This window comes from Puma concolor, chromosome E1, assembly GCF_028749965.1.
Source record: "Puma concolor isolate L17-30 chromosome E1, mPumCon1.1.hap2, whole genome shotgun sequence".
Lineage (NCBI taxonomy): Eukaryota > Metazoa > Chordata > Mammalia > Carnivora > Felidae > Puma > Puma concolor.
Window position 1 is genome coordinate 44817363 of NC_141680.1, and position 18214 is coordinate 44835576.

The window sequence follows — 18214 nt, forward strand, 5'->3', positions numbered from 1 at the left end:
CGCTCTGTGCCTGCCCCATCACACGCAGCCTGTTTTTCTCCGCAAACGCTTTACTTGTACACGTTTTTCATAGCAGATTTCTGCAAACAGGCTGGCGAAGGGGAGGAGGGCTGCTTCTGCACTAGAGTTGGGGGCGAGGGAGCCAACTTCGAGGGGCGCACGTGGTCTGCTGGCTGGCCCACGAACTCTGTGGGAGGGCGGAGGGGTCGTGCGGAGGGTCAAGCCGGCAGTTCCCGTTAGAGACTGGATTAGCCTTTCTACCCGCTCAGTCCCATTTCTGCCAGTCCTGCCTCCTACCTGGGTATCCTGCCCCTTTTTCGTAGGCTCTGCCCTACCCTTGGTCACGCCCCCGAGTGATCCCGGATTACTTCTCCGTCTGCCTGGTTCCGGTTTCTTGGGAGCCCAGCTCCCACTCTACTCCTGTCCTCCCCGTGTCGGCACCTTCTCCACTCTGCCTGCCCCGCCCCTATCCACAGCCCCGCCCCGCCCCTCCTCGCCTCGCCCCCTTTATCTGCTCTCACCGGCGCTGAGAGACCCTTGGTTGGGCCCAAGCTTGCGGCTGCTGGGCTGGCAGGACTTGAGAAGTCGGACGTTAGGGCGCGGGGCTCGTTTCTGCCTCCTGTTTTCTGGCGGTGTCTGCCTCGCCAAGTTAGGGATCTGAGAGTAGGGGCTGCGCGCACCTGGACCGGGCAAACCGGTAGGAGAAAAGGAGAGATTAGTCCTGACAGCAGGTCCTGAGTGAGGGTCCCCCCCCCCCCCCCCCGCGCCTCCAGCGGGTTCCTGCCCGGCCCGGGGCGCACCTGCTTTGTTTAGTCTCTGCAGCGAGAGCTCCAGCTCATTGCTGGAGAGGCCGCTGAGGCGCGCGGCCTGGCAGAAGAAGGTGAGGCCCCCGGGAGCGCCCGCGGAGCCGCTGTGGTCACGCCACCGGTCCTTCCAGCCTGGGTTCGGCCGCAGAGCCCGCTGCTTCTTGGTGTAGTAGCTTGAAGGAGAGAGAGGGGCAGCCTTCTCGGACACCGCCTCCCCCAGTCCTCTCCATCTCATAGGTGGGGAAACCAAAGCAGGACAGGAAGCCACTTGTCTCTGGTCTGGGGCAAGTTGGGACCCAGGAAACTGACTCAGAATTCAGGGCTCCCGTCTCTGCGGCAGGAACTTCAGGGGACCCCTGCATGGGGCAGAGTCTGCCCCTCCCCAATCCTGGGCCCTGAAGTTGGGGACTCTGTGCCTACCTCATCACTTCCTGCACCAACTTGTGGGGGACAAAGCCCTGGCTCATCAGCTTGAACAGAATCTCTAAGAACAGGGTCTGTAGGCCCTGGGGGTCATAGAACCGGCTGTTCCTCGCCTGGCCTGGGAGCAGAGATCATGGGGGAGGGTGAGGAGGAACCTTCCCCCAGGCCAGGCCATTCCCACCCACTGCCCTTGCTCCTTACCCAAGCACTGAGCCAGGCGGTAGCTGTCGGTAAGGACACCCAGGAAGTCTTTGAAGCTTACAGTTCCATCACCTGGGAAGAGAGAGAGGAGGGGGTCCTGGGGGCGCCTCCCCTGCAGAAGGCCTACACCACATATGCTTTAGGGGCTTGCCTGCAGTTCTTTCTGGACATCAAAGACTCTGGTCCCACTTCTAGCCAAACATCAACCCCAGCTGAATAGGGGAGAAAAATAGTCCTTGCCCTGCGGGGAGCCCCAAGTCAGGATGAGTATTAACACAGCAGAAGTGTTTAGGGGCTATGAGATAGATGTGTTGATCAGAGCAGGCTTCCTGGAAGAGGGGATTTAAAATAGGACCAGGCCAGGGATTCTGTGGGCAGAGGAGGCAGCCTCCAGGGCTAGAAGTGGGGGAGGACAAGCGGCCAGGGATGGGGGCACCCACCGTCCGGGTCTGCCTGCCGCAGAGCCTCACACATCTCCTGAGGGCTCAGCTGGATACCCATGTGGCGCAGGGCAGCTCTCATGCTGCGCATGTCCACAGTGCCTGTCGGGCTGGGGCTGAACAGTTTGAAGATCTCCTGGAACGCTGGGGGCAGGGAGGGAGGCCGGCAGCAAGGTGAACCGCACACGGGGGCCCAGAGATCCACCCACTCCAAGCTCAGAATGGGACTGAATCACTCCAGGCTCGGGTCACTCCAACCCCTGGGGCATTATAGCATTTAAAGAACAGCAGTGGCTGCTGTGTGTAAAGTCCCCATTCAATTCTCATGTCCCAGACTCATGTTCGGATATGCCTGTGTGAAAAAACATTCAAAACTTATGTCAAAGGTCACACCAGCAGTAGGGGCAAGCCTGGGCTTTGGACCCTGGCAGTCTGGCTCTGGAGCTGGGATGCTCTGGGGCTCCAGGGGCCCTGCTGGCACCCGGCATGCAGCGGGCACTGAAAATTATTGATGGTGAGTAAAATGATTCTGCTTTGAGGGATCCTGCCACTATTAGGGCATGACGTTAGAGGGGGCGTTGGGGTCCCCAAATGTAGAAGTGGTTCCTTCTACCCCTAACCCCACTGCCCCAGACCCCAGGGGGGTGTGGAACTCAGGTTAATTTTTTTCCCTTCCTTTCTCCCAATCTCCTTCCTCCCTTCCTCTTTCCATCCTGTCCATCCATCCATCCATCCACCCACCATCCAAATACCTTTTTATCCACCAATCCATTCCTACACACACACACACACACACACACACACACACACACACCAGTGAGCCCTGGAATTGTAAAGATTAGCCAATTAGACTGGCATTGAAAGACAGTTACAGTATGGTCACTAACTTCTCACAGTGACCCCAGCCTCTGGAGGAGGCAACCCCTTGCAGTTAGGCTCCAAGCATTCCCTAATTTTCCACCCCCTGCCCCCCACCCCACCCCACCTCCTGCTCCTAACTCTGGGGCCCTCACCTGCCAGCTGCCGGGGTGTCATGGGTAGCAGGTTCTCGTCTGCACAGCTGCTTCTGCTTCGGGTGGAAGAGGTTGGAAAGGCCTTTACACCTGCTGCAGAGAGATGCCAGGGCCAAGCAGGCCTTGCCCCAGACCCAGCACCCCAGGCCTGGTCTCTAGTCCCTGCCCTTACCTCTGAGACCCAGAACCTGAGCCAGACTGCACCAAACGGGTAGCTGCAAGGCGCTTGCACTCCCTGGCCCTCGGGGAAGCCTGCTCAGCCCCTGTGGCCCTGATGGATGCTGGCTCCACCTGGGTCAGCAGGGCAGTAGGCTGCTGTGGCCTCCCCTTCTGCATCCTGCAGGGCTGCTCCTCTCCTGGGTCTGGTGGGGGCAGTCTTCGAGGCTTCTGTGGAGGCCTTGGAGGCAGGGAGAAGACAGGGCTGAGGGCCCTGCCCACCCGAGTGCTCGGGCGCCAGGGGCCCTGGGACCAGGCCTGTGGGTGCTCAGCTCTACCTCTTTCCAGGACCCGCACACCAGCCTGCTCCCACGGTCCCCTATCTAGAGGATTCTGGGGGCATAGCTTGTACTAGCAGACCCTTCGCCAGCCTTGGTCACCTGTACGTTCTCTGTGCCGACGATGGGGCTCTTTTGGTCTTCTGCCGTCTGCTGCCTGAAAGGCAGAGTCACAGGGTCTGAGGCTGGCCCAGTGCCCCAGGCCCGCCGCCCCCAGGATGGCTTTGGGGTGAACTTTAACATCTTTAGACAGGCGTGCGCTCTCTCCCTCACCACAAACCAGCTTCTCTTCGCTGGGGAACCTGCTGCTTTACTCTTTTGCGTCTCTGCCCGGATTAAGGCATCTGAGTTTGCGACTCCACTCCAGAAGCTAACACAGGCTGGCAGAGGCCCAGGGAGAAGTAGGCCTCAGAGTCCCAAAATCAGGGCATGGGAAGGAGGAGGATAGTCCAAGGTGGGGCTGTGGCCCACCTTAACCCAGGTTCCCCGGAGGGAAGGATCTCTTCCTCCAAACTATGCAAGTTTACAAACCATAGTTTACAGATACTCCAGGAAGATGCAGCCCAACGGTCACGTGACACTTCAGCCAGGCCCCTCCCCAGATACCTCTGCATCTTCTCTTTCTCTCTGTTTCCAGTCTCCTGCCGGCACCCCTTCCCTCCTCTGGCCCTGGCCCATTCCCAACTGTTCACTCCTTCCTAATCGCACCCTTCTAGGCCCTGGGCACTCCCCTACTTGGCCCCCCCTCAAGGCAGGGCAGGCTCTTGAGGGCCTGCAAGCCTGGGCTTTCACCTGACAGGAGCCTTGGCATCAGCAGGTCTGGAGTCTGACCAGGGCCCCAGCTGTGGCTCCGCCTCTCCCTTCCCTTTCTCCCTGACTGCCCTTTCCACGCCCATGTCCTTCCCCACATTCTGAATTCCCTTCCCTCCTTTGCTGCCATCCCGCCTCTTCCAGACGCTTCCCCACATTGCCTGTCCTCCCCAACGTGGGGAGGCTTGTGCATTTGTGTGCGCATTTATTGCGTGTGTCTGGCTCACAGGCCTGTGCGTGTATGTGTGCTTGTGCACACGGCATGTGTGGGACTGTCCGTGGGCAGATGTACAGATGTGTGTGCCTGTGTGATGTTAGGGGTCAGCGGATGGGGGTGCGTGTGTGCGTGTGTCTGGACCGCATGGGGAGGTGCGCCATTACGTACGGGCTCTCCCCTACATTTTGAGACACCTCCAGCTCAAGGCTGTGGCCCTGGATGGCCAGTCCTTTGGCTGCTCTCTTCCCTTCCTTCGAGCCCCTGGACACCATCCCTTCCCTGAGCAGGAAGAACCTTTTTCAGACTCACCTCCTCACCTGCCCAGCCCACCTCCAGGAGGCTCTCTCCTAAGATGATCCCATCATGCCCCTGCCTCTAGGCCAAGAGGAAGCCCCACATCATGACCTAAGAAGCCTGAAGCCTCAGAGAGGGCACCGAGGCCTCCCTGAGACTGGTCACGAGTCTCTGCTGACCAGCTGAGAGCTCTGGACGGGTGTGAGTGAGGTGAAACAACCCGTGGGGAGTGAGTAGGGGCCAAATAGGGCTGGCAGAGCCCTTGGGGGTGGGTTGGGCAGGTGGGGCTAGGGTAGCTAAAAAAAGGGGGGGGTGGCATCCCTAAAAAATCGAGACCAGGACACCGCGGCCAGGTGAGCTCACTAGTCCGGGAGCGTTTGCACAAAAAGTCTGAGCCGGGGGCAGCACTGGAGGCTTTACTGGTTTTGTCTAGTCATTTCTCTGGGGAAGAGGGGGACGACACCTTAAAATGGATTTTCAGCAATAATGGACTCCCTTTCCTGGTTCCTGGCAGTGAGCTGCAACGTAAAAGAGAGAGTGTCACTTGGGGCCCAGTGGGAAGGTCCGGGAGAGGGGTGATCCCAGAGGCCTCTGCGAGGAGGGCCCTGGGGGTAAGAGGGCCTCTTCCTGCTGCACGCTGATGGGCAGCTGACCTTCTGTTGTGTCTGTTTGTCACCGGGAAGAAAGGGGTGCTGGAGAACCCTGTTCCCTCACATTCCAGTCCACGGTGTGTCCCGGGCCCAGGGCCATCAGGTTCTCAGCAGGGCAGATGCTAGCCTGAGCATTTCTGACGAGGGTGACCAAACTTCCTAATGCTAGAATGGCCCTTCCCATTTCGAGCCCGGGTCCTTGCCCGAGCCCAGGAGTGCTCACCCTCCATGGTCCCCACGCCTCCTCCAGCCCTGGCCTTGGCACTTCGCCTCAGTCCACCGGAACCCTGTTTCCAGCAGCCTTTATGAGGTTACTGAGATTGCGACGTCACAGGCCACCCCATCCCCTCCCCCGGCCCCTCATTCCACTTTCCCAGCTGTGTGAAGAGTGGGCCCACCCACACGTCCTAGCCCACACCCTGCTCTTTTGGGAAGCTGTGGGCCAGCCTCGCTTACTCTTCCACGGCTCCTTGAGGCGGAGGCGATATGGTGGGTGCCTGGAGAAGCTTCACTTCCCCCTCGATGGTGGCCCTCTTGACCCCCGGCTTGTTGAAGTCAAGGTAAGGGTGGGGGAAGCTCTTGTCTTCCTGCTTCCAAGCTTTCTGTGGCTCCCCTGCTTCAAGTGGTTTCTCTAACCATTCCTTAGCGAGCTCTTCCTTCTCTGGCTGGTCCACGGCCGGTGGCACGGCAGGATCTGTAGAAGGCGCCTCGGCCTTCTGCGGTGGAGCTTTGATCATATGCTCCAATTTGGGCAAGTCCATATTGCTGGAGGAGGCCACGGCCAAGGAAGATGCAAAGTTGATCAGCTCTGCCAGGCCAGTGGCTGGTGAGGGACTGGGGGAGGCCGGGTGGGGATCCGGTGGCTGCTGGGCGTCTGCGGCCGGAGGAGCTGGCTGGGCGTGGGGGCTCTGGAGCTGCTGCTTGGAGCACGTGGCGTCCTTGAGGTTGGACTGCTGGTCCTGATGGCTGGTGGCCTTACCTGTACTCTTCTTGTCCAGCTGCCTGCCGACCGCCTGCTGCAGGCTGTGTTCGGAAGCCTGGATGAGTTTGTCTGCCCAGAAGAGGTGCTTGGAGGTCTGCACGCGGATGGAGCGATGGTTGGCGGACGCCCTGCCCTCCTCGGCAGCACTCAGGTAGCTGGAATTGGACCTCACGCTCCACTGGCTGATGTCCTGCTGCGGGAAGGGCTGGAGGAACTCTGTCCTATACTCCTGCTGCTCAGGGTCCTTGGGCTTTGGCTCGGGCTCCAGCTCCACTTTTGGCTTAAGGTCCAGGTCCTCTTTCTGCACAGGCTTCAGTTCTAGCAATTCTTTCTCCGGCTGAAACATTTCAAATGAAGCCGGGGAGGCCCCTGGCCCTGAGGTCCTCCCTGGCACCAATTCCCTGCCCCCCTCTCCTGCCTTCCTCCCTACACTGCCCTACCCCCTCCCTGCTTGCTTCCCCCCCTACACGTGCCACTTTGCAGAGACCTCCCTGGGGCGGGGAGGCGGGAGGGTGGCTGTGCGTGAGCGTGCCCTGTCCAGGGTCCCAGACTTGTCAGGGATTTGGGGAAGACGGGCCTTAAAGAATCCTGCCCCTTACCTACCGCCTCCCCATAAGAGGTGCCCCGCCCACTGTTACCTCAGTCTCCTCTTTTTCTTGTGCCTGCTGGAACTGGTGTTGGGTTATGGTGCCCCTACGACGGAAGGAGACACAGTGGATGACAGGCCTCCGTGGGGTGGGTGGGATGGCTTTAGGAGGATGGAGGTCTCTGGGGGCCTCAAGGCCCCCGGCCTCGCCCCCTGGCAAGATGCCCCCGGCACATCCACTCCCCTCACTGTCCCTGCATCCACCGGAGAGCTATTTTCAGACATTAGTGGGTTTAGGAAGTGCCTGGAGAGCTTGTCAGGCTGCCCCCTGCCCCAAAGAGGGACCCCAGTCAGTTGGAGGTGAGGCCCAGGAGGCTTCATTTTAACCAAGTGTTCCAGTGAGTCAGTGTGGCCAGTGCCCAGAGGCTGGCTCCCTATAGAAGGAGAAGCTCAAGGACAATGCCCTCCTCCTGGCAGATCTGAAAGGCAGAGGTGTGTGTGTGTGTGTGTGTGTGTGTGTAGGATCCCCTCAGTTCTTGTTGGAAGTTTGCTGCCATCTGGGCCCCTGCCCTCAGTGCTCAACCACAGGGACTCCTTCTTCTTCGGGCATCTGCCCACCCTCACCTCAGGTAGCTCTGTCCTCAGAGCAAGGCAGTGAGAAGGCATCAGTCCCCATCCATGTCCCCCAGTGTGCCCCGCCACCCCTCAGTCCTTCACTAATGTCAGGGGCTGGAGGCAGAAGAAGAAGCGGGGGGTGGTAGGACTCCCCCCACGACCTTTTGGCCTGGATACTGCCCCTGGGGAGATTTTGGAAAGAAGCAAGATGGAGGGAGATCCCGGCTTGGGGGGTGTGTGTAGTATATGAAGACTTGGCGGTGGTGGCAGGGGTAAGGGTTGGTGGTCCCGGAGGGTGGGGGACTGGCTCTCACTGCGTCTCCACAATGTCCACTGACTCCTTGCCACAGCAGGGAAATCCATTGGCACCTGGCAGGGAGAAGGAAGTGAGGGCAGGGGAGCTGCAAGCGGGGACAGTCCCAGGGCGGGGGGGGGGGGGGTCTGGAGTCCAGGCAGGTGTCTGCCTCCCTCCCTGTCCCCCATCTCAGCCCGTTCACCCTCCCCTCTCCTGTCCTGCCCCTCGGCTCCCTGCTCTCCCCACCAAGGTCACCAGCCCCGCGCCCCACATTTGCTCCCCTCCACACCCGAATCTGCCTTTCCTGCAGCTCTCCCCGATCCATCACCGTCCTCCACGAGGCTGCCCGGGCATTGTGTGGGGGCACATTCTCTGCTTTATCTCAATTAATTCAACAAAAAATGAGAAGAGGTTCATTGGCCCAGGGTCCCTCAGCTGATAGTTGCTGATGTCAGGAACTGGATGCAGATTTGACTCCAGAAACTCTCAACTCCTCTGTCCTGCATGCTTTCCTACCCAGGAGCCTGTAACTGCGTGGGAACCCCCCCCCCCCCCACCGAGAACCTTCCTCATCTCCCTCCATTCCTGCCCCTCTGCCCCCTTTTCTCCACTCTCTCTGGCCAGGCTTCAGATCTGCCGCTCACCCTAATCCCGGCCTCTCCTACCCTGAAGCCCTTTCTCTCCTCCAGGCTCCTCACTCCATCACATCCTGGGGTCACCCCCCCCCCCCACTGCAGGCCGAGGTTCTCACCCTAGGGATTTGATCTGAGGTGATGCTGACACCTATTTGATTTCTGGGTTCCGATCACCTCCTACAGAAGAGGCTGAGCAACGCTTTGGGGAAGGTTCCCCCACCCCAGTCATTTCCCTGGAGGCTCGCATCTTTTTTTTTTTTTTTTTTTTTTTTTTTTTTTTTTTTTTTTAAATTTTTTTTTCAACGTTTATTTATTTTCGGGACAGAGAGAGACAGAGCATGAACGGGGGAGGGGCAGAGAGAGAGGGAGACACAGAATCGGAAACAGGCTCCAGGCTCTGAGCCATCAGCCCAGAGCCCGACGCGGGGCTCGAACTCACGGACCGCAAGATCGTGACCTGGCTGAAGTCGGACGCTTAACCGACTGCGCCACCCAGGCGCCCCAGAGGCTCGCATCTTTTATGGAAGAAGCTTGTTTTTCATCCTCTGGGGGGTAAGGGCACCAGGCTCCCATTCTCTGCTCCCCTGGGTAGTAGATGGGGGTTGATGGTGGAGTTGTCACGGCAGCGGGAAAGCTGGGTCCCCCTGAGCCTGGAGTGTGGCAGGAAATGATGACCTTGGCTCTGGCCGAGAAGAATTGCTCCCAAGATTATATCCAAAGGATCAGAATGTGCATGGCTTCTTCCTAAGAGATGTAGAGGTTGGTTCTGTGACTGGGATTTGGGCGCATCCATGTTCCTTCTGGGCCTGGGCATCACTTTGGATCACCTGCGTGGCCGGGCTAGGAGTGTACTGCCACAGAGGGGCTCCCAAGAGCCAGCTCAGTGGTCTCTTCCACATCTTGCACCAATTCAACTGCCACGTTCCTTTAGCTTCCTCCCCACGTCTCCGTTTCCAACTCCACCTGACCCCAGTGCTGCTGTTCTCCAGGCCTCTCACCTCAGAACCTTTGCGCGCCCTACAAAATTTCCCTGGACAATCTAATCAACAGCCGCAGCCTAAACCGTTCCACGAACAACTGGGGTGTGGCTAGGAAGCGAAAGTGTTATGGTGTGAACCTCACAGCAGCTCTGGGGGTTGGAAACAAAATTCTGAGGTTGACTCAACTTGGGACCTCTGTGCCCAACTTGGGAATGTTCTATTAGGGATTCAGGTGACATTCTGTAGTATGTGAAATAATTTCAATTTCCAACTGCTGGTTGCTAGTATTTAGAAATGTATACCTTGTAACCACCTGGCTGGCTCGGTCGGTAGAGCATGTGACTCTTGATCTTGGGTCCTTGGTTTAAGCCCCATGATGGGCATAGAGATTACTTTCAATGTGTGTGACACAAGACGGTTTTACTTCTTCCTTCCCAAATTGGATGTGTCTTATTTCCTTTTTCTGCTTTACTGTACTGAGAACATTCTGTACAATGCTGAATAAAATTGAGAGTGGACACCCTTGTTTTGTTCCTGACCTTGGGGAGAAAGCATTCAGTATTTAAGTATATGTTATACTTAAGTATAATGTTAGCTGTAGCTTTTCTCATAGATGCTCTTTATCAGGTTGAGGAAGCTCCCTTCTATTTCTAGTTCACTTAGTTTTTAATAAGGAAGAGAGGTCAGATTTTGCCTGATGTTTTTTCTGCATTTATTGAGATCATTGTATGGTTTCTCTTTTGTATATCTTTCTTTTCTTTTCTTACTTTCTGTTCCTTCCTTCCTTCCTTCCTTTTCTTTTTCTTTCTTTCTTTCTTTCTTTCTTTCTTTCTTTCTTTCTTTCTTTCTTTCTTTCTAGTAATCTCTGCACCCAATGGGGGGGCTTGAACTCATGACCCCAAGATCAAGAGTTGCATGCTTTTCTGACTGGGCCAGCCAGGCGCTCCTGTTTTTCTTTCATAGTCTGTTAGTATACTATATGTTATAGATAACATGTTATAGCATATGGACAATGTTATATTTTATTCTGTTAATAATTCTTTTATATTCTGTTTATGGTGAAATAAATTATTTTTTTAATGTTAAAATCAACCTTGCATTCCTGAGATAAATCTCATTTGGTCATAGTGTATTATCATTTTATACATTGTTGAATTTGATTTGCTTACTTAAATTTATTTATTTAAGTAATCTCTACACCCCATGCGGGGCTCAGACTCATGATGTTGAGATCAAGTGTTGCACGTTTTGACTGAGCCAGCCAGGCTCCCCTGCTTTGCTAACTTTTTAAAAGAAATTTCTCATGAGGTTCATGAAATATATTGGTATATAATTTTCTTGTATTGTCTTTTTCAGGTTTTGGTATTAGAATAATGTTGGCCTCATAGAATGAGTTGGGAAGTATTCTGTCTTCAATTTTCTGGAAGAGTCTGTATAAAATTCGTATTCTTTCTTTCTTACATTTGGTAGAATTCACAGGTGAAGCTTGTGAATGTGGGCCTGGAGTTTCCTTGTCCGTTTCATCTAAGTTGGCAAATTTATTGGCATAAGGTGTTTATAATATTCTTTATTATCCTTTTCATATCTGTAGATTCTGTAGTGATGTCACCTTTTTCATTTCTCATATTGGCAACTTTTGTCTCCTTTCTTTTTGTCCTGTTCAGTTTGGCTAGAGATTTATCAGTTTTGTTGATCTTCTTGAACTGGACAGAGATATATCTGGTTCCTGCCTGATCATCCTAAAGTGATACCTGCCAGGCAATCACTCCTGCAGTCACAGATTCCCAATCAGCTTTTTATGATTTCACTCTTAAACATGAACAGTCAAGCATCATCAGACATTTGACGAAGCTACCCATATGCAATTGACAGAGAAAGAGGAAAGGTGATTCTAGAAGACCAGAGGTTATTTGGGAGACAGAAAGGAGCTTTAAAAGTATTCTAAAATCTTAAGAGATTCTGAGATGTACATATTCAACAATATATGTTGCAACCAAAAAGCAAGAATAGGATCCCATTAAAAAAGAATTAGGAAAAGAGCTTTTGGCAAAAAGAATCGGAAAATAAAACAGAAAATCTTCCCAGAAAGTAGAACCAAAATATCCCAGAAAGTGGAACCAAAATATCAAGTGAGAGAAAAGGACCAAGAGACAGTCCAATTCTGAGTCATAATAAAAAGGAGATCCAGAAAGAATAGAGAATATAGAAAAGAAAAATCAAAATTTCTTTGATTTTTGACTGAGTGATGTCATTGGCTTAAAAGGGTTCAGTGAATGCCCAGCACTAGAGATATCAAAAGATCCTTGCTGTGAAAGTTCATTGCACTAGGAACAAGGAATTCTTAAATGCTTCTAAAGTGGAAAAACCAGTCACCTACAAGGGGAGGGGAACTGATTATATAGGCGGCAGAGTTAACAACAATGGTTGCCTTTAAAATTCTGAGGAAAATGTTTTTTAACCTACAGTTTTTAAAAACATTAATTTATTTTGAGAGAGAGGGAGAGACAAAGAGAATCCTGAGCAGGCTCCACACTGTCAGCGCAGAGCCTGATGCGGGGCTCAAACCCACGAACCGTGAAATCATGACCTGGAGTCAAATTCAAGAGTCGATTAACTGAGCCACTCCAAGTGCCCCTAATATATAGTTTTATATCCAGCCAACTTATCATTTCAGACATGGAAGGACTCAGGAAATTTGCTTCCTCTTTTTTTAGGAAGTTATTTGAGAATGTGCTAAAACAAAATACAGGTGTAAAACAAGAGACCTAGGAAGGAAATAGTGTGTCCACCCCAGGAAAGCAGCTAAGTCCTAGGATGTTAACTGTACAGAGGCAAGAAGATGAAGGGTTTGGGGCAGTAGATTTCTGAAATAAAGAAAATCTTATAGAATAGTTGACTAGATGTAGAGGTTGGTAAAAACTAAGACTATGATACACCAAAGAATATAAGCAAAGGCAACTAGAAACTCCAGGAAAAACAAAAAATCGTATGAGAAAGAAAAGGTCATTGTAGTACCTTTCCTTGTTCTGCAGTAAACAGTAGTTATGTAGTCACAATAACGTAAGTCCTGTTTACTAATTTTCAACCCTCAGAAGCAACATATAAATAAAATTTGGAAAACATATTTGTGGCTATAGGGCAGTGTAAATGCTACCAACCTTGATATTGAAAAAGTAAAAATACAGGTTAGAGACACTGGGATGTGAAAGGCAGGGAGGAAAGCTGAAGGGAAAGGTAGGGGCACTAAGAACATCTTACTATGTGTGATATCAAAAGATACTGTCTAAAGTGATAAAAAATAAATATAGGAGTATGTTAAACTTACAGAGGCATCAGCAGATCTAAAAATAATGTTGGGAGGATGGGGCAGGATGCATTAGAGCAGGAAGGTGATAATGTCTAGCACTGATAAACCAAGAAAGAGTCTGGAAGTTTGTAGAAAGATAAGAAGGTAATTAGGCAGAAAAACAGTTCAAATGAAACAACTGTGGGTGCTCTGAGTGAGACCGGGGGTGTGCTATAGGGAATACTTGCTTTTCATCACTGAATAAGCTCTTCAGTACTATTTAATATTATGCACGTGCTAAGGGCCAGGTAGTGTTCTAGGGGATACAGTGATGAACATCCAGTCTCTGCCTTCTGGAGCTTTCAAGTCCGTGGCTTAGACCACAGGAAACCCTCCAATCTCTATTTCTTATTCCCTCTTCTCCTGAGCTCTCAACTCAAATTCCAGTTACCGATTGCACATTTCTCCCTAAGGGGATCTCTCCCTTGTCAGAGCCTTAGACATCTCTTGTCTCCGAAATGTCCCTTGTTTTCTGTTGAGATGACGCTCGGGGCTTACTGCTTCCTGGAGACCTTCAGGACTCCACCCCGTGGCCTCTCTTCCAGTCTCGCTTGGCCTGCCCCTGCAGACCTCTGAGCGCAGGACCTCTTGCTGACCCTTCATTAGAGATGGGCAGAGTGTGTGGGTGGCTCACTTCGATTCTTTGATGCCCCTGCACACAGAGTCTGCAAGGTGGATGGTCAGCAAAAGTCTGTGCGAAGAAATGCATTCCTCATCCCTCTCGCCCTGCCAAACCACGTGGCCTGTCCTCCATTTTTTCACAAGTTGACACCCTGCGTGTCCAGACTCTAGTGTGGCCAACACAGTTCTGCATGCCTGACCCGTCTTCTTTCCCAATCACTCAACTCTTGATAAGCCCCTCTCCCTGATAATCCTTCATACTTTTGCCCAAATTAGAAACCTGGGTTATTTGTGACCCCCTCCCCCCCTCCCTTCCCCAGTTTCTGACCTCCCTACTTCTGACATTGACCTTGTGCAGGTCCCTTTCTCCACCCCCACTGCCTCTCCTCAGCTCCCAACACCAAAGTCAACACAAACCTAGCAATTACTACCCACTGACACTCCATGTTGAGTGCTTCCCGTATGTTCTATCCTCACAGCCACTCTAGGCTCAAGTGGCCGTGACTCTCCTTTCACATATGAGGAAACTGCACAAGCCACACAGCTGTTAAGAGCAGCACCATGACCTGACCCTGGGTCTGACTGGCTCCAAAGCCCACGAGGCCCACCACGGTGTTTTTTGCAATCTCTTTAGGCTTCCAGTTGGACCACTGCAGCCACATTTCCCTCCAGCTCGGGCTTCTTAAAGACCCCAGAGTGAGCCCGCAGCACCACACCTGCCTTCTGTCCCATCCAGACTGCAGAGTGGCTTCAAAGATCCTGTGTCGTCTGACCTCTGCTCTCTTTTGGCATCTCCTGGTATCCAGCCCCAAAGCCCGCTCCCCCAGAGCACAGGAGGCAGGCCCTTTTGTGCCTGAGGGCCTTTGCACAGGCTACTTCAGATACCAAGAAAGTCTCTCTTCTGGAAAAATCCTACTCACTCCTGACAGGCCAACTCACGTCTCCTGAGTCCTCTTCTCTGTGACGCACCTAGCTGTCTAACCCACATTTTAATTTTTAGTGAACTCATCAGACTCAGGGCCTAACACAAGGGCTGAAGGGGGTGCCGTAAATGTCACAGGAGTGATTTAAGGTGTCTGCATCGATTTGTTACTCCACAAGTTTGGGAAAGGGGAAAAGCTCTCTGGTTGTTGGCTCTTGGCACATTTTTTTTTTTTTAATTTTTTTTTCAACATTGACTTATTTTTGGGACAGAGAGAGACAGAGCATGAACGGGGGAGGGGCAGAGAGAGAGGGAGACACAGAACCGGAAACAGGCTCCAGGCTCTGAGCCATCAGCCCAGAGCCTGACGCGGGGCTCGAACTCACGGACCGCGAGATAGTGACCTGGCTGAAGTCGGACGTTTAACCGACTGCGCCACCCAGGCGCCCCTCTTGGCACATTTTTAATGCTGGCCTGTGTCCTCCTGGGAGAGAAGGGCCCAAGAAGGCCCCCATTTCAGTGGAAACCGCTTTGCCCGTTAGTACAGAGAAGAGTGCAAAGGACAAAGGAGGAGCTCAGTATCTGTTGAAGCCCACTGCTTCTCCCTGCAAAGGCTCCAATCATCAGGAACGACTGAAAGGGATTTTAGGGTCATCAGCAGTTTGGGATAATTCGTGAGTTGTTTCCTGGGCACAAGGCCACTCTTGGCGTGTGCCCAGAAACCCCTTCAAGATTCTGCTGAATCTGTGGCCTGTACTCCCAGGTGCTCATGTGAGCCCTGGCGCACAAGCTTGTGCACCGCGCAAGGCCCAGGCCGGGCGTGGTAGTCAGAGGGCGGAGGACTGTTGGCTGGGGTCGACCTTCCTTCTAGGCGGTCCGGGGCTTTGGGGGCAGGGGGGAGGGGCCCCGGGCCGAATCCCCGCCTCTGCTCCGCCCCTCCCCCTTTCCCCGCCCCGCCCGCCTGGAAAAATCCCTCGGCGCCCGGCCCAGCCGCGCGCCAGCCCACTCCCACCTGTCACCCCCATGCTGACCGAGGCTCTGCCAGCGGGCTGCTGGCTGCTGCTCCTCCACCTCCAGTGAGCTCTTAGGTTGGGGGTTGGGGGGGGGGGGCGCCGGCGCCTGTGATGTCGCCGCCTCTGTGACATCCCTGCCGCGGACAGGGAACAGCGCTCAGGATTCCCGGCTCACGGGCGGGGCGGCCCTTGGGAGGTGTCCTCCGGAGAAGGCTGTCCCACCCCCGCAGCCCCAGCCCTCTCCAAAGATGCAGGACTGCTTGGCTCTTCCCAGCAGTCCCAGAGAGGGCCGCGACCGGTAAGCTTGGATGGCCTTTGCACCTGCCTGGGGCACGGGCACATACTTGAGCAAGGATTCGGGGGTGTGCAGCCAGATTTGACAAGGCACCATGTGCTCAGGGCGGCCTGTTGGCGGGGGGGGGGGGGGGGGGGGGGGGTTGGAATTCATCCTCAGACAGGAGCCCACTCCTGGCAAGTCAACTCTGGTCACTCAGGGCTGGGAGTCTAGGCTGCTCCCGGTTCTGTTCCCTGGAAGCCCGGCCTCAGGGACAGGAGTGGGTGGGGCAGTCTTTGTTCTGGGCTCCTGGTTCCCCCGCTCCCCCCCCCCATCCATGTCAGGCCAGGGACTTCCCTACTGCCACCAGGTGGGGCATCTTGCCTAACTGGTCTGAATAGATAGGCCAAAAGGAGGCCTGGAAGCTCCCACTGGGAGGGGGAAGGGGGAAGAGTGACCTCGCTCAAGGGTTGAAAACAGTCCTTGCCCACAATAAAGGGCAGACCTGGGAAGATCCCACCAAGAAGGCAAAGGGAGGCAGCGGTTAGGATCTGTAAAGTAGGTTCTGTAAGTAGGCAGGTGAGAGTGGGGACAGCCACGGCCTAACACGCTTGTCATCACCCCAAACTTTATTGCTTACAAAGAGTTCTCTACAACCTGAACTCTGCGGTACCAAGGCTGGAGATCTTCACGTCCTGGGGGCTCGGGGTCCCTCCATGGGGAGGAGAATGGCTCGATGTGGATAGCTGGACAGACGCCGCCTTGGCAAGACACGGGGACGAGCTTCTCCCAAGGAGGGCTCTCAGGGGCCACCCCTCACCCCCAGAAGGGGAGGCTGGCAGGCCCCCACACAATGATTCACAGTTGATTAATGCTACATGAGTCCTGATCAGCACCCCCACTGACGAAAAGACAAGGCTGGGGCAACGGGGTGGGGGGTGGGGCTCATCTTAAAGAAAAACGGAGGTTTGAGGGGTCGTGCGCGTAAAGACAGATCAAGACTTGAATCCCTTCACCCCATCTCCTGGCCTGCTTTAGCGCGTGCAGAGCCACTGACCTGCCCTCCTGGAGGGCAGCCGTGAAAGTGCTTTGAGGTCATCAGAGTGCAAAGTGCAGTTGGCAAATTGTCCCTGGACGAGGGGCAGGGCGGGGCTGGTGTGAGTGTGATGCCGGGGCTGTGTCTCAGGAAGCTGGTGTGCATGATGTTCCAAGCCGTGGCCGGGAGGAATGGGGGGTGGGGTGGGGTGGATGGGGGGGTGCCTGCGGCTGCTGCTTTCTCACACATCTGCCACACCCCAGCTCCAGACGGCTCCTGCCGGGTAGGGCTCCCGTCGCCCTTCACTTTGACAGATGAGGGGGCTGAGTGCCAGCCAGCCGGGAGCAGTGCTGGGGCTCAGAGCCTGCTGCTCTGGGGAAGACTGGTGGCCGGCGGCAAAGGGACATGTGCTTGGGGACTGAGAACCATTTCACTTAAGACACCTCTGGTCCTTGGCTGAAGCGGAGTTCGGCTCAGGACCTATGCTGCAACAACATGACGAGCGTGTTCTCCCTGGGAGACTTCCAGTGTCCGGCCTTCCTCCCTCCCTGACTCTGGCAGAAAAGCTGCTAGGTCTAAAGGGGGGTTCGATGGCCAGGCAAGGGGGTCAGAGGGCTCCCTGCTAATCCGGGGGTGGGTACGCCTGCCGTCCCGCTCCTGCATTGGACCTGGGTGTGGGTCCTGGGACACTCGACACCCTCACACCTGCTTGGAGGCTGAGGGGCTCGCCCACCCCTCCCTGACCCAGGCCGGAAGCTGCTCTATCCTGATTGCCAGCAAGTGGTCACTGATCTAAGCAGGTCAGGCCAGCTTGTTTGGACCAGAGCAGAGAAGACCCTTTTGGCTCCCCATGGGGAGCGGCCTCCTGCCTCCTTCCTCCTCCTCACGTGGGCACCGGGCGTTCTCTTGGCAGGGTCAGGCAGGACACAGCAGATCCTGGGAGGCATTCTGCTCACCCCTAGTCCCACCAGTGAAGCCACAGGATGGCAGGTCCCCGGGAGCAGGCTGAGCCCGTGTGTCGGGGGCGGCACTGACACCAAGAAGGCAGGCCGCTTCCGGTGGAGCGGAGCCAGTGGTGGAAGGCTGGGTTAGGGCCTGTTCTCCAGGTGGCCATGCTTGACCCTCCAGCTCCAGGCAAAGCTGCCATCAGGGGCCAGGGTGCACTGCAGGTCGATGCCCGAGTCTGGCACCTCCATGTCATAGCGCACGGGCCGCCCGTCCTTGGTCACCAAGCTGAAGGCTGCGGCTGGGATCTGGGGGCAGAGCAAACCAGCAGGCCTGAGACAGCAGCATGGGGTTTGGGGGCTGCCCAGAAGTGCAAAGCGGAGGTCTCTCTCCAGCCAGGTGGGTTGTCCCGAAGGCATACTCTTGTCTTTCTTTCTGGAGAATCTCAACCAGCCCAAGGGTAGGTCCTGGGGACCCCTCAGTCACCACTGGGGGGCTTGCCCTGAGCCCTTGGGGGATAACCGAAGTCAACTATTCCCTACAGTGCCATTTCTACTTATTCAAAAGCCTTCCCCCTGGAGGGCTGGGCCAGGTACACTGACTTCTGGGACTCTGC

At 54.8% G+C, this 18214-nt stretch overlaps 3 protein-coding genes and 2 long non-coding RNA genes across 6 annotated transcripts in view; 2 read left to right on the forward strand and 3 right to left on the reverse strand.

Annotated features, from left to right (window-relative positions):
• Positions 1-30: 30 nt before the first annotated feature.
• Positions 31-5655, reverse strand: LOC112853965 (uncharacterized). The gene is made up of 10 exons (XM_086687575.1): positions 5572-5655; positions 3480-3534; positions 3056-3280; positions 2884-2936; positions 1871-2014; positions 1431-1502; positions 1227-1347; positions 801-979; positions 522-680; positions 31-187 (listed from the first exon to the last, which is right to left on the reverse strand). The coding sequence occupies exons 1-10, from the start codon at positions 5576-5578 to the stop codon at positions 51-53; spliced, it is 1152 nt and encodes a 383-aa protein (XP_086543701.1). The 5' UTR covers positions 5579-5655; the 3' UTR covers positions 31-50.
• Positions 5101-16102, reverse strand: SPATA32 (spermatogenesis associated 32). The gene is made up of 5 exons (XM_086687574.1): positions 15343-16102; positions 7846-7900; positions 6969-7023; positions 5805-6667; positions 5101-5216 (listed from the first exon to the last, which is right to left on the reverse strand). Exons 1-5 carry the CDS (start codon positions 15473-15475, stop codon positions 5132-5134), a joined length of 1191 nt encoding a protein of 396 aa, XP_086543700.1. The 5' UTR covers positions 15476-16102; the 3' UTR covers positions 5101-5131.
• LOC147574400 (uncharacterized) lies at positions 5354-8707 on the forward strand. The gene is made up of 3 exons (XR_015244209.1): positions 5354-5908; positions 6347-6481; positions 8516-8707. It is a non-coding gene; the product is annotated as an uncharacterized LOC147574400 (long non-coding RNA).
• Positions 15309-16494, forward strand: LOC147574401 (uncharacterized). The gene is made up of 2 exons (XR_015244210.1): positions 15309-15641; positions 16262-16494. It is a non-coding gene; the product is annotated as an uncharacterized LOC147574401 (long non-coding RNA).
• Positions 16236-18214, reverse strand: part of MAP3K14 (mitogen-activated protein kinase kinase kinase 14) — a 43919-nt gene continuing 41940 nt past the window's right edge. For both annotated transcript variants that reach the window (XM_025917599.2, XM_086687573.1), the window contains one exon: positions 16236-17906. In XM_025917599.2, the coding sequence (XP_025773384.1) occupies positions 17742-17906 (165 nt within the window). In that variant the 3' untranslated portion in view covers positions 16236-17741. The remainder of the gene's footprint in view (positions 17907-18214) is intronic.

Bases quoted from the DNA above. Each gene is read 5' to 3' on its own strand.
- LOC112853965 (XM_086687575.1), bottom strand. The intron at 980-1,226 runs GTAGGCACAGAG...CTCTCCTTCAAG, and splicing joins TTGGTGCAGGAAGTGATGAG to CTACTACACCAAGAAGCAGC. The intron at 188-521 runs GTGAGAGCAGAT...GCCCTCCCACAG, and splicing joins CCAAGGGTCTCTCAGCGCCG to AGTTCGTGGGCCAGCCAGCA.
- SPATA32 (XM_086687574.1), bottom strand. From the start codon at position 15,475: ATGTCACAGAGGCGGCGACATCACAGGCGCCGGCGCCCCCCCCCCCCA. The intron at 7,901-15,342 runs GTGGGAGTGGGC...TCTCCCTGCCAG, and splicing joins GGTCAGCATGGGGGTGACAG to GTGCCAATGGATTTCCCTGC. The intron at 6,668-6,968 runs GTAACAGTGGGC...GAAATGTTTCAG, and splicing joins AAGAAAAAGAGGAGACTGAG to CCGGAGAAAGAATTGCTAGA.